The sequence below is a fragment of the Caloenas nicobarica genome, chromosome 8, assembly GCF_036013445.1.
Source record: "Caloenas nicobarica isolate bCalNic1 chromosome 8, bCalNic1.hap1, whole genome shotgun sequence".
Taxonomy (NCBI): Eukaryota; Metazoa; Chordata; class Aves; order Columbiformes; family Columbidae; genus Caloenas; species Caloenas nicobarica.
In genome coordinates, this window is record NC_088252.1 from 10,452,582 (window position 1) to 10,467,379 (window position 14,798).

At 42.7% G+C, this 14,798-nt stretch overlaps 1 protein-coding gene across 4 annotated transcripts in view; it reads right to left on the reverse strand.

Moving 5' to 3' along the window:
• The window catches only part of PAX3 (paired box 3), a 75,726-nt gene that overhangs the window by 22,116 nt on the left and 38,812 nt on the right, over positions 1-14,798 (reverse strand). For 3 of the 4 annotated variants that reach the window (XM_065639911.1, XM_065639910.1, XM_065639913.1), the window contains one exon: positions 4,245-4,450. In XM_065639911.1, the coding sequence (XP_065495983.1) occupies positions 4,245-4,450 (206 nt within the window). The remainder of the gene's footprint in view (positions 1-4,244; positions 4,451-14,798) is intronic. The other variant, XM_065639912.1, reaches the window with a different exon arrangement.

Sequence of the window (14,798 nt, forward strand, 5' to 3'; positions counted from 1 at the left end):
CTGAGAAGAGACTATTAATGCTGAGAGACTGGACTTCAGAGCTTTCAAGCCTTACTACCAGCTTAGAGTCATTATTTCTTCTCTCACCTTTCCTCCCAATATCTTCTTCTCCAAACTATCTCCTCCCCTCCCTGTACCACAGTGAAACAAACAATATGCAAGCACAGCACTTAAATGTATATATCATTTTTCTTCTAGCTACTCAAGACTGAGCTCTTGGGACTTTTTTTATTTGCTGACTCTATAATAAGATTTTAAGACAGGCTTAGAAGCTGATTACAAGTTTGACATGGGAACATCCAAGCCCATCCTAGTAGCCGAGAGAAATCTGCCTGGATTTTCAGACATGTTCTTTTGTTAAACAATGTTTTTCTTTTTTCAAGTTTTTGAGCAAACCTATTTAAACCTGGGACTTGGCTGAGAATACTCTTTTCAGGACAGAACATACTTATGTTTCAGAATTCTTCCTGACTTTCCCACTTTTTCACCATTATTCATGGACTAAGAGAGTCCAGACAAATTTCTCCCATTGCCATTTGGGGTTCGGCAGGAAGGCCACGTCCCAGCCGCTTCTTGTGCCAGGACCTCCTGCTCTCCACAATCCCACAGATCCAGGGGCACGTCCTCGACATGGTCCAACGTGCAAGTCTCACACATCAAATCTCTGATAATTTGGGAGGCCAAAGAAATTTAACAGAGCCCAAAGAGATTTGTCTGACTGGCCAGTCCCCACCACCCAAGGCAGGATCCTGGCCCGTCGTCTACCATGGGACAAACCTGAACCTTATTTAGAAATCCTTTACCAAAAGATGGAAGTGGACACCCCCACGGTCGATCTGAAACAGGCTGCAAGCTGCTGCCAGATTTCACCCAGTTTATCCAGGTCTAAACATAAGCCTGATGTGGGAATCTAAAGGTGGCCAGAAGAGATGCTACCCACTTCATTCCTTATTTGCCATTTGTTACAGAAACCATAACCGTGCTGCTCCAAAGCTCAGAAAGAGCCTTTGATCTTTATCTACACTAGGGAAAATTTCACTTTTAGAACTAGCCTTCAGATTGAGTAAAAGTAAGCCACAGAGCTTAAAGGTAAGTTAATGCTGGTTCGAGTTTTTAAACTGGACCAGTAAAGCACTGCACATCCGTGATTTTTACTCACAATAAATGAAGCTTTAATTTCATATTTCCAGGTTACTACCACTTTTTTTTTTTTTCACTTTTTAATAAGCTGTCATCCTTTGGGACTCTACTTATGTTTCTGAATTGTATTTGAGGAATGCACAGGACCAAGAAACTTTCCCCGTTCCTGCTGCAACTAACATGCAGGAGGGAGCTGGGTGACTTTGGAAGAGGCAGCAGAAGAGGTTCTCCTGGCTCCACACGCAGGGAAGAAAGCCTCAACAGTCCTCAAGTAGAAAGATGCTGCAGGAGGAATCGCAGGCAGCATTTTAACTCCTTAATATACCCAGTACTGAAGTATTTGTAATGATGGTAATTATACATCTCATCACTGTCACAACATGGAGTTTGTTGCAACAAACGCTTTTCCCCGAAAGATTTTCCTGTCCCCATGATTAAGTCCACAAAAAACATTCACAGTGTAAAGTCTGTTTTCAGTTGCTTGTAGCTTTCAAAAAAATCCCTTCAGGGGCTGAAATGTTCTAAATTTAATCTCAGCCCAGAGGCAATTTTTTTTCCCCACCTCCAACAACCAGCTTAAAAACATGCATTTGGTTACCCTTCAGCAGTGGGAAAGTGAGAAAATAGATGGTCCAGCAGTTTAAGACTCTTCCTTTCACGAGTGTTCAGAGATCGCCCCAGGGAACAGAAGGAAAGGGGAAGCGTGGAGGCAGCAGGGTAGAAAAAACAAAACATGAGATGTGAGCGCTACATGGAAGGACTGAAGGAATAGCAAGGTTGGTCCAGTTGTAATCAATTAAGTAACTTCCTAGACAATGCAAAATGACTCTATGAAATTGGGCCTTACAGCTCTAGAGAAAAAAAGAATTATCTGGGCTGCAAAGAACCAGCTTTTAAACGATGCTTGATTGTGAAGCAGTCAAAGAGATCTTTGTGTGCATATTTATGTAAAATTTGGTATCTCTGATCTCTATCACACTGTTACCAAAAAAAGAAGTGTGACTAAGAAAGCTTGAATGCTACATCAGTATGGTTATCCAAGCCTCCAGCTCTCTCGTAGGGTTATTTTCTTTTCACAGGTCATCTTTTATTTCATGCCCATCATAGGTGGCTATTTTAAGGGGCTATAGAGAGGTGCTGAATGCTGATAAGGCAAACCCTATATCCCTTAATCCACTGCTAAATCACACTGCCAGGCTTCAAGGGTACCAGACAGATGGAGTGTTCTAGGAAGCTGCCCACAGGCTGGCTACTTCAACCCCAGTTGATCTTTAATCCAGAAAGATTTCGTTCTGGTATTTTCATCATTGATCGACTAGGAACTTTCTTCCATGCTGGGTTAGGTAAAATATCCATATGTCAGAAGTACCAGGGAATTGTGAGGCTGTAGATCATAGGAATGGTGTGAGACAGGATGCATCTCAAGGGAACCAAGGAAGCCATAAGGAATGTAAAAAGTCACAGGGTTAAAGCCACATTAGGACAGCTGTTATGTTAATGAGAGCTCTGCTTTTCTTCTAGCTGTGGGTCATCGATTTAGAAAAAACGTGAACAAGGTCTTTTTCATTTTATCATTTTTTTTCCACTGAAGCTAACATAAGCCTGAGACGTCATATCTTAGATCCCATTCATCTTGCTAACAGAACCTGTGTAGGAATTTATCTTCGTTATGTTTGTGTGTGGATGATTCCCAGGGCTTGATTAGGCCTTACCTGGCCCGAGTTTATACATTAAGCTGTTTTGCAAGCATTTCGCTTCCTGTAAATGTTAAGAAAAGAGTCATGCACCGCTGAGTTTGCCTTCCAGACAAATTCATCCATACATCTGGTTTTCTCTCAGTCATAACAAACACTTACAAGAAATGTGGTGTGAAGTTTTCTGCAAAAATATTTCTCAGGTAAAAGTGAAAAAGTCTGGATCTTTCAGGACAGATACTCAATCATACAGCCATGCTGCAATATGCATGCTTGTCTTATAAAGGCAGAGGGGTATTTTGTGTTGCATATTTCAGTTCTTAGCATTTGAATGCCTCAGCTGAGCTCCAAAGGTCAAAACATAACAGTTTCACCCAAGCAACCAAATTCACTTGTATCCTTGGCTATATCGCAAGTTACTATTCATTTCTCCTCCTTGGTTAGATCATGAGCTGCAATGTTTTGCTTGTCACTCAACAGCACATTTGGTTACGAATACTTACAACTCGGACCGATTTAAACAGGGCGTTGTTTTTCCAAACGACTCTTAGATGTCAAGAAGTAGAAGACCAGCAGAGGATTCTGCCTGTGGTATTAAACATTTCACAGGACGTGCTTCTGTGCCGTGAAACAGATTAAGTCCTAGTCTGAACCTGAACTTCAGCGTGCAGTTTATTCCAGAATTATTTGGCTGTTATTTGCCTGGGTTTGGACATCTGAAAATCCAGGTTCATGCCTTTTTTTTTTTTTAAATTGAAATCAACACTATGGTTTACTGCTCCAGCACATTAGCTTGTTTTAGACAATCCAGATCTATGTGAAGTTGTGAAGATCTAACAGTTATTTGAGGGTTTATTTTATTTTGGATTAAACTGACAGCAGGGATAAAAAAGTATTACAATGTTTAAATCAAGTGAACTTCAAAAGCTAATCTAAAAGTAAACTGTAGATACTGCACCAGTAACTTGCATGGCTCTACAGACACATTGTCCTTTTTAAAATATTTTTCTCTCCTCTGTTAATGCCTGAAAGACCCAAACAACAACAGATGAAAACAGTTAAATAACTATAAACTGACACAACAGCTGACTTGATTACATGCAGAGTGCTGTCAAGTGCATAAAACAAACAAACTAGGATAACAGACCTTCTCCAAAGGCTCAGTATTATATTCACGGTAGGTATGGAACAATTACTGGGGAAAACGCAACTTTTTTTTTTTTTAAAGCAGTGTTCTTTAACAGCTGAAAAACCAATGTCCATGTACAGATACAAAAAGCCCTAAGGTTGTGAACAATATAGCTTCACGTTTGCCTTCTACCCAAGAGTAGGATCACATAAGAATATAAAAGGATGGACATGCTAACAGAACAAGATATTCCCTTTGTCAGGCAGCTTTTAAATACATACCTGGACACGAGCCTCCGTGAGCTTGGCTCTTTGCGCGAGTTCTTCCCTAGTATAAATATCAGGGTAGTGTGTCCTTTCAAAAGCTCTTTCCAGCTCTTCCAGTTGCTCTGCTGTAAAGGTTGTCCTGCTACGACGCTGCTTTCTTTTTAAAGGTAAATCTGGTTCAGAATCAATGTCAGAGCCTTCATCAGACTGGGGTGCTGCTGCTCAAAAAGAGAAAAAAAAAAAGATAGACAAAAATTAGCTTTAATTGAGTAGGAAAAAAAAAAGGGGGGGGGGGGAAAATATTGGATCAATCAATGATATCTTCTTATATGGAAGAGCTGCTTTTGCCCCCATGACTCAGAGTTGGCAGACTTCAAAAAAGTAAGAAACAAATCAGAGTTCAATGTTACATTGTGCAAATGTGCTCAAAGACTTGTCAAAATCTCAGCTATGAGTTTAGCACCTTTTCCTGGCCCAAGAATATTTAGGGACCTCCAGAAATCTTTCTGAGTAAACGAATTATTCAATTTCTTTGTTCCAACTCCTCCAGCAGTTTGCAAGTGTTTTAAAAACTTGAGCAGTCCTGCTTAGTCCCAAGCAATCAGACAAGCAACGTAGCCTCATTCCTTTCTCTGAATGGGTGAACAGATATAAATATTTGTCACAGCAGTGCGTGTATTGTAACTTAAACATCCCAACTCCATAGACACACACCCATGAGACCTTCCCTATAGATCCATCACTGAGACTTTACTGCTGAAATCGTTATGGAAGTAAATACAAAGGAATGGGGGGAGCTGTTGAAGAAATTAATTCTCATATACACTTACATATTTATTTACTTCATGTCACATGTAGTATTTGTCCTATACTCTGAACAGTATTTTACCTATGTTTGTGTTAGTATCTCTCAGCACATTTAAACACTCCCACTCATCTGCAACTTACTTGCCTGCCTTAGAACCACCTAATATAACCTTAGGACAGGCCAGACAAGTGTTAATACGGAGAGAAAAAAAACCAAAACAACATAAACACACAACACCCCCCCCTCCCCAAAAAGCCCCACACACCAAAACAAAACACAACACAACACACAAAAACACCACCACACACAAAAAAAAAGCACGTTGCACAGAGAAGTCCTGTAAGAACAGCTCAGAGCAATATTCTGACTTGACTCTTCGAGTTATTGTACTAAAGCAAGAAAGCAAGGAGACTCCAGCATGTGTGATGATGAGAGCTGAAATACACAGACCACATCACTTCCTTCTTCTAAGGTTTCATCATTATTCCTCATCACCTCGGGAGGTTTTCCAGCACAGAGCATGGCTACACGCAGATGTGCTGATGCTTGGCTTCAGCGAACGTGACTGCAGAACAGCCGGGCTGCGTTGGACCGAAGGCGCCTCGCACCACACCCCGAGTCGGTACTTGAGGAAAGTCGGCAGCAAACAGACCACATACAGCACGTCCGTGACTCAGGAAGCGGCTACCAGCTCTTGTGGTCAGCGGTTTAAAGATAAACCAGAACTGAACCTCTTACTGGGTGCCATGGCCGTGGAGAAGGGGAGATCCCACACAGCCAGGTGCTGGTGTCACTGCTCGATGTCCCTGTGCTCCCGGGCAATCAAGCGAACTCCAGCTACAGCCCAGCCACGGCTGAGCCCATCGCTACAGCTGGGAATGCAGCAAAGCCTCTGCCAGTGCTCAACCATATTCTCTTTCTCCAACAAACAGTAACGAACCAAGGGAGTAGACTTGTGCAGACAGCTGCTGTCCCAGGCGACAAGCACTCCCTGAGTCTTCAAGGGAAACCACCTAAAGAGGGCAGACACTCCCCAGCGATGCTGAAACTGCTTGTTCAGTCGAAATACAAACATTGCTTCGACTAATTCAATAATGCCAAATGAGTTATTGATATAGACACTGATTTAAAACAATCTTCTTAACATGATTTATTTGGAAGTAACTGAGAATACAAAGCCAAAAAGAAATAACTGTTTCTCAGGCTCTATCTAAAACCCCCTACCATGTTCATTCCCAGCTATCTTACATTCTCAATTTCACTCAAGCTGTTTGAACTAATAAATACACCTAATCCGTTTACTTACTCCTACAGCATGAGAAAGATGAAGTGTTTTTTCAGAAAATTCAGCTGAAGAGTTTATGAATTTCTGCGTGCCAAAGAAAGAGCAATCACTGCTAGACCAGAGGCTCTTATGTGAAAGCTATCTTCATTGTCCAGACACCATCAATATCTTGGACCCCACAAACACAGGACATCAGGAGAAACTCCCTTAGAGCTCAGCATCAATGTACTGTGAAAACATCCAGCTCCTGGAGTCTCTTACCTGCATGGAAGTTTTGTCCCAAGTAAGACTGGATTACGCTGCTGTTGTTCTAGAGAATATTATCCTTGAGAACAAATGGGAATCAGCACAAAGATCCCGTCCCAAACAATTCAAGTTCATTCCTTATTAAACAGAAAATCTAGGGTACCCCGAAATGAACATAACATATTGTCTGAGTTAGTGACAAATCCCAAATCTTCTCAGTTAGGGTCCCAAGTGACACCTGCCTTCCCCAGCAACTGCCGAGTTACAACCGTCCAGGGACAGCTTCACAGTGCTGTTCAAAAACAAAAAGAAACACAGGATATTTAAAATATAATTTCCCTATGTTAGCTTCAGATACAAATCATCCACCTCAAGCAGAAGAGCTGTTGCTGACAAGCTGGGCTGGTGGAGGAGAGCACGCCAGCCAGGCCAACAGGGTCAGTTGGCCAGCGGTGCACTCTGACCACTCCTGACATGGTAACATCTCAAAAAGAGCTCAGGAAGGTTCCTTTTGGAAACAGCTTCTCTGATGAAAGTTGCCTTCAGTTGTGTACGATGAGTTTAAAAAAAAAATAAATTTCCTGATCTTAGGAAATCTTTAAACACTCTCTTTCAAACACTACACATATGTGTGTTACTTCTTCAAACAAAACAAAATTAAAAAAAAAATAAGGCAGCTTAAACAACTGAAACACTGACTTAATTTCATTTTAGATTTTCATTTCGTTAAGCAGTGTATGAAAGATAAAGGTAAAGCAGCCAGAAAAAACAACTGAACAAAGTATCTGAGAGTCCAGGACAATATATCTAATCAAGTGCAAACATTTAGAGAGAAAATAATAAAATTAAAGTAGGGAGAAAACATACATCAAATGAAATGGCTTCTATTTCTATCTGCTTTCATTGGTGTTACCTTTCACCAGGCCTGGCTGCTATGTGCAACTTTAGAGAAAACATTGAGTTTCTTTGTCTTGTTTGATCTGCAATATTAAAATCAGACAGATGTCATCTCAAATGATAGCTGTGCTACAGACTATGATGTTTTTATTTTTAAGTCTTAAAGATTACTAGTTTCAAGAAAGTTTTTATTCTTATTTTTCCTTTTTAAAATAACATTATCAAAATTTTATATAGGTAAGAAGCCTATCAGAGTATTTGCTGAGCACATAAATTGGATACACCTCAGACTTTAATAAAAGCAGTATTTGTTTTCTATACGCTCAGCAGCCATAGCGTGTTGCCCTTTTGCTAAGCAGTATCGCACTAACAGATCCACTGACTTCCATGATACAAGATACTATTCAGCACAGGTAAAGGTGATCACATTTTAGCTGAGTTATTTCTATCTCCATCACCTCCACAGAACATACACCACACATATCAGTAAACTTTACAGTTGTCTTAATGATCTTAACACTCCAACCCCTCCAGCTACAAACAGGAAAAAGAAGGAGACTCCCCAGTGCCTGGGGGATCCTCAATCAGACCCCTGGGGATCACCACTTCGCTCCTTACTGCGCTGCCCAAAATGGGACATCCAGCCAAAAGCACTACCAGTAGCTGAGCTATGAAGTCTAATTAAAGAAGGAAGGAATTACAGAATTAAAGAGCAATTATTTGTCCTTTAACCCCTCGTGACCTGTCTGGTGGCCTGAGGAAACACTGCATGGCAGTTATCACCATGATATGAAAAAATCTCTGCCCAGTGTCGTAGGTATTTGGTCACCTGGAGCTCTGCAATGATCCCTTTTCCAAACGCTGTAAATAGACACGCCGGGACAAAAAAAAAAAAACCACCAAAAACACCACTAACAACAAAATAATGCACAAGAGGTCATTCTGTAGGTTGTTCTTCCTCTCAGCAAGACATTTCATTTGAATAATTGAATAACAAAAACATGACAACCATTTAAAGCCCATACATTAAGGGCGCAGCACAGTGCACCTGAGGAACGCAGGCAGAGGTTGTCTTTCTGCGACCTGCAACGGCACAGCTTCTCTGGCAATCATTATGTCACTGTGAAATTTTTAAATAAAATATTACAGAGCCTCTTCCTCTAAGCATAAGAGCCTGGGGTCTGCCCTAGATAAATTCTGTGTAGCTACGGATCTTGCTAAAATAAGACCGGAACAAAAAAAGCCAAAGGCTAGGGTGGGTTCTGGTGGCGGTTTTATTTGCTAGCTACCCTGCTTGAATCTCCCCATTTCTTTATTTGTGCATGATCAATTTCACAGGCTCTCCCGCTCGTGCCACACCTCTGTGACTCAAGGCTGTGGCATCCCCAGCTTTGGGGGTTCGGCAGCGGGTCCCACCACGGGCTGTCTGACCCCGCCGCCTTTCAGCCCAACGGGACGCGGGTGACGTCCCCCGTGTTTACTCGGGTGCAGTTGAGGAGGGGCGCAGGGGCGCCGCTACCCCCACACAAACCCGCAGCAAATGACAAATGACACTTTCTCTTTGTGATCTTCGGGGATTTTTGTTGACTTATTTGGAAGTCTTTTGTTGGGTCCTAAGAAACGGGCCTGTGGCTGAGGCCTATTCGGCCGATTTCCACGCTCCATCTGTGGTATCCATCAGCGGAGCCTTTGCCCGCATTCAGGGCTCTGACACCTGCCTGGCGGGGTGCGGAGGCACAAAGGCGGTCGCAGCGGGGGCCAGGAGGGCGGTGGGCCGGGGGGGCTGGGGTGCAGGGGATGCACAGCAGGGGTTAATCCAGCCGCCCCAAACTGCAGCACCTGGAGGGGGTCCCTCCCAGGCTGCCTCTCCCTGCCAGAGGTGAGGGGCTCGGGCACACCCCTCCATCACACGGCGGGTGAATTACAGAGGAAAGGTGGGGCGAGCCGGGAGAAATGCCCCACCATGGGGGCGACCAGTCACCCCAGGCACCGGCTGAATAAACCGCCGCCACGGGCTTGCTGCGAGGCTGGGAGCAGGGGTAGGTGGCCAGCAGTGCATTCCTCCCTTCGCCCGTGTTTGTGTTGGGGGAGGCTCTCAGCAGCTGGCTTTTCAACAGGCTAGAAACACATCAGGCATCCTTTCTTTCCTCAAAATAAAGTCCACAGGAAAATAAACCAGCATCTTTATTTCCTGCTACCAGCCCTTCTCCTCCCCTCTGAGTGGTTCAGTTTAGTGGCAGGCTCATATTTGCATACAAAAATATAATGAAAACTCCGGAGCCGACCCACAACCTCCCCTCCCAGTGCATCAGCCCTTCTTTTTGCTGTGTTTGCCTGGGGAAACTTGATGCCAGGCTCCCCTCTCCTCCCAAAACCTCCCTGTCACAGCAAGGAGCCATTGCAAAGAAAATACACCCTGCCAGGTCGGTGCTAATCAAAACAGGACAAATAAACTCTGACACTCAACAACTCCCCGAGTGCCCACAGCCCTGGGTGGAGGCTGCACATCAGTTATGAATATGGCAGGAGCTCAGGGGGCCTGGACTCACCCCTCAGCCACCTGTGAGCTCTTTAAGACACCACAACTGAACGCCGTGTTTATCTAAGATAAAGCACGCTCCCAAGGGTAGAAGAGCATCCCTAAGTCTTAGGTTGTGGCGCTCCCACCAAAGCAATTTTGGCAAGTTTACCAGGACTCAGAGCTGCAATTTTATCCAATTCACTGTTCATTTTCTGTGCTTCACCATTAACAGGAGAAGAGGACAATGGGAGATTCAGGCACACCAAGGTTCACCCTGTTGGGTCACAGCCCAAACATTTTTAGCAGTTGGACTCCTCTTCGAGACAAAAAGGAAAAGAAAATCTCAAAAAAACAAACCACAACGTAGAGCACTAAAAAACAGAAGCCACAAAATATTTATTGGCAGGGTTAGGATAAGACATGCTATTGCTGCCACATAGTCGGACTTCCCTGTTAAAAGTGAAAATTTAGAATCAGCAAATATACGAGAAAATTATCAGTGTTGCTAGAAAGCAACAGAATACTTAGTACGATGTTTAATAATCACCAGTGCTAAAGTTACTTTCTACCATCATTTTGATTATGATATATTAAAATACAAGAAAGTAAACCAGAAAAGCAAACCTCTGTTCCAGACGTGAATATCGCTCATCTAACAAGGATTAAGTCACACTTCAATAACCCCTTTGAAGAACGCTGCTATTTGCAAAGGCCATACTTACAGAAACATTGTAAACAGCTTTTTTACAATTTCACAGGAACTTTACGAAGTCTGCAGTGAGAAAATGAGAGAAATGGGGAGAAAATATGTTGCTGTTTAAGTTAACTGATTAATAAGAGTAATTAATCAGTTACTGGAATTGGAAGAGAACAATCCCATCTCCTCTGAGCTCTAAGCTGGAAAGTCAGCACAGAAAAGGAACAACCGCCACAACAGTGATAAAAGTGATTTTCCTAAGATAAGTGGATGGTATTTTTATTTTGTTTGGGCTGATTCACATAGAGAAATGTGCTTTGTACAGCGAAGTGAAAAGGAAAACAGTAGCTGCAGTAAAAGGAAATGGCCAACAGTGACTTTTATTTACAATTACCAGGAGACAGGCTATTATTGACCATATGTGCCACAATCACCCTCCTTATCATGGGTTGGCCATCATGTCCATTGGGAGCTGTTAATGAACTGAGTAATTGAGCTGCTGACATGTGTTACCAAAACAAAACAATAGGAAGAAGAGACAAATGAACATTTTATTTGCCAATCAGAGTAGGTTCCGCTTTTCAGAGAGCTGTGCCTAAGTAAGTGGCTGAATACATAAAACAGTGCATTGAAGGCAAGCAGATGCATGCACAATAATGGTTAACTGACAGCCTATGGCCCATCTGTGCTTAACATTTTGTTAAAGAAATTACTTGACTTGCTAAAGAGACAAATCATACAGCTGCCCCAAGTGCTGCATTATAAGAGATAAATCATTAGCTAAACTGTTTCATGCTTAAAATGACAATGCATATTAACAGTTATGCAGGGACATTTTGTCAGCACAGCTTGATGCAGTTATAATTCACAGAAAATGTGACAGCTCACAGCTATTAAACGATTTCAACTTAGAAGAGAATGACAATGCTGTGAAGACAATTTCACCGCACAAACAATAAACAATTCACGGTCTCTTCTTTTTAGAAATATCTCTCATTTTTTTTGAATGATGAAATAATATAGAAAGAAAAAACCGGCCAGTATCTAACTGTTCTGCACCATTAAGCTGCTAGCACGTACCCCATTCAAAACCACAGAGCATCAAAAAGGAACACATTCCATTTTAAATATCAAAGACTGCATCGCCAGCATTAAGAATAAATTGCTAATTCTCAACTGTGTATGAAAGGATAAAGAATTTCTAGAGTGAAAGGAAGGGAAGAGGAAACTGCAAATACAACTACAAAAATCTCTTCTTATTCCCCCACCTCCTCTTCCAAAAAGAGATTTGTTTTGTTGATACAAGTAACATTAAAGGATTTAACAGCTTTGCATGTGGGCCTGATCCCACTCTGAAGTTTCACTGCTGTAAATTTGCACTGGGAATTACTATCATTATTATTTTATGTTGTAAACTAAAGGAACTGCAGTTAGCACTCGGATCCTGTTGTACAGGTAGTGCAGACACATGAGCGTGACAGCCCAGGAGACCTGCCCAAGGGAGGGCAGGAAAGCAGAGCCCTCCTCCCCACCCAGGTACACAGACCAGGGCAAACCAGACCCTCAAACAGGTTTACCTGAGCAACTGTGCTACCTGACACAAACAAAAAACCAACCAACCAACCCAAAGAACAACAAACACACCTGTGGGACCTTTCCCTGTGGTTTCCGAGGCTGGTGCCCAAATAAGGGTTATCTGAGGTTTAATGACTAAATAAAAGTTAAATTGCTAGTTTTCCGCACAAAGACAAGACTGCCGAGCTGACTTGGTGCTGTTTCTATCCTCTGGCCTCAAAGGACAGCTCTGCTGTTTCCACCAGCGTGAGAGCACAGCTTGGTCTGGGCAAGCTTTGGCCCTTGCTCAATCTCTCAGCAGATCCAGGGAAGGGGTTCAGTGAGGGGGAGCTGGCACCGTGACAACCCAGACAAAGTGCTCCAGCACCAGCCCATACAATCCCACTGGCGCTGGGCTCCCAGTCACCCCGTACCATCTCTCAACACAGCCTCCTGACTCCGAGAAGAGGCTTTTTGAAAAGCATAAAGAGGAGTCACAGGTGGGTCCTGTTGATTTTCACCAGGAGCTCACGAGTTCCCACAGCTGGAGGCTTTTCCAGCCCTTCCCACAGGAGCACTCGTGGTAACGCTGCAAACACAAGTGCTGTATTTAAGCATTGAAACATCTTGTCTTCTCACTTAACACCAGGAGATTTTAAGGAAAAACTTCCAGGACTCAATAAAAGAACTACTTTGTCTCCTAAATTTAGAAAAATGTGAAGGAAACTAAATACTCAAATCCAAATAAGGTTCTCTCTTAACAGCCTTTAGGAAGTTAATATTTTAGGCAAACAGGAAGAGTTAATAGGAAAGCTAAATCTTTCTTGTACGAATCCCAAAACATACCAAGGAAGGATTGGCATCATATCTTCAAGGTGGTATCAGCTGATGGAAGAGCCACTCAGTAACAAATTAAGACCGAAAACACTGAGTATCCCAGGACATGGAATTTATCAGCTGAGAAATTAAATAAAGCAAATGAAGGAGTCGCCAGATAAATGATGAGACTCTGTCAGTAGGTTAAAGCACTACTAATAATTGAGCTATCAGCAATCTCCCACTGTGCTAAGCAGTGTGGATTCTTCTAAAGGAGGAGAGAAAGAAAAAAAAAAATCATCTATGAATTGTATTTGGCTCAACCCTTTGCAACAACAGCATGCAAACAGAACTCCTGAAGTTATACAAGCTGATCAAAATTACTGGGCACACTAAGACGGAAAAAGCTTACAAGCATTCTTCAAAAACTGCTGTGTGTTGCTTCACTGGGTTTTGATCAACTCATAGCATGGCTAAAACATTCTGGAAGAAAAAAAAATTAAAAACCACACACACACAGCTGTAGTACACACACTTACGGTAAAAAATTTTGAAGATGTTTTAATACATTTGCTAGCGCTCTCAAGTAGTTCTAACATCTGAATTAATACATCCTTTATTCAAACCAGACAAACTCTGACAGAGCAAGCTCTGGTAGATAGTTTCATCTCAATGTCAACATTACAGTCTCCAAAGTCTCTATGGGAAATCAAGGCTATCATCTCTTCCTAAACCCACAGCTGCAGCCAGACCACCCCTCAAGCCATTTCTACCTACTGGAAGGCTAAACTGAGTTAAATTACTATCTCTATCACTCTCAGGACTTGGAATGGCCAAAATATCTCCAGATTTTTTTTTTTTTTTAAGCACAACAGTGGATTTTGTCATTGAATACTCCATTTCCTCTAGAAATCACTTTCCTTTGCAGAAGATTGCTGGGTTTTGTAATAGAAAACTAAGAGTGCTGATATCTTTTTTTTTTTCCCTCCAGACTTCGGCCAATAAAAAAGGCTGCATTTTTCACCAGGTATTTTTCCAGTGATTGATTTTCCAAGGTACTACCTACTCCTGCCAATTGCCTCTCTTACAGCCAAATCTGTTAGTAACTCAAGGTCACTCGCATCACAACTAAATAAGAATTGGGGTGCTGACCTCAAAATCCATCATCTTCTGTCGTGGGACCTGGTTCTACAGGGTACTGAGCCCTCCAGTCCCACTGGCCAGGGACAGTCTCTGCCCCTGTAGTTGTTCCAGGATTTGGGATGAAAGGCCCCTTTACGGGGTTACAATGGGGCAGCAGCAGGGTGCTCAGCTCCTCCCTGGGTTACATCCTGTGGGCTTTTTCATTACCAGCCCCTGCCTCAGGCACTAGCACAGGGGTGCAGGACTCTGTGGCACACACAGCACTGTGTCAGTCATTATACTGCCTGTGATGCCATTACAATAATTAACTTGAGTCCACCCAAGAGCTGGTCACCTGCGGATTCTCCTTGTTTCTTGCCCTGTAGGGTTTGTGCGCCAGGGAGCTCCTGGTGTCATCCTTTAATTACCCTTCCCAGTGACAGTCACCTGGGAGCTCACAGTGCAACACCTATGCATAGCCAAGGCTGCTCCAGTGAGGTGAGCAAGCCAACCTCACTAAAGCTGCTAGAGCTCATAGATGCCACCTGACCATACTGTTGCCATACTACAGACTATAACTGGACATGAGAAATGAAAGCAAGACATTTTCTATTTTTTTGGGG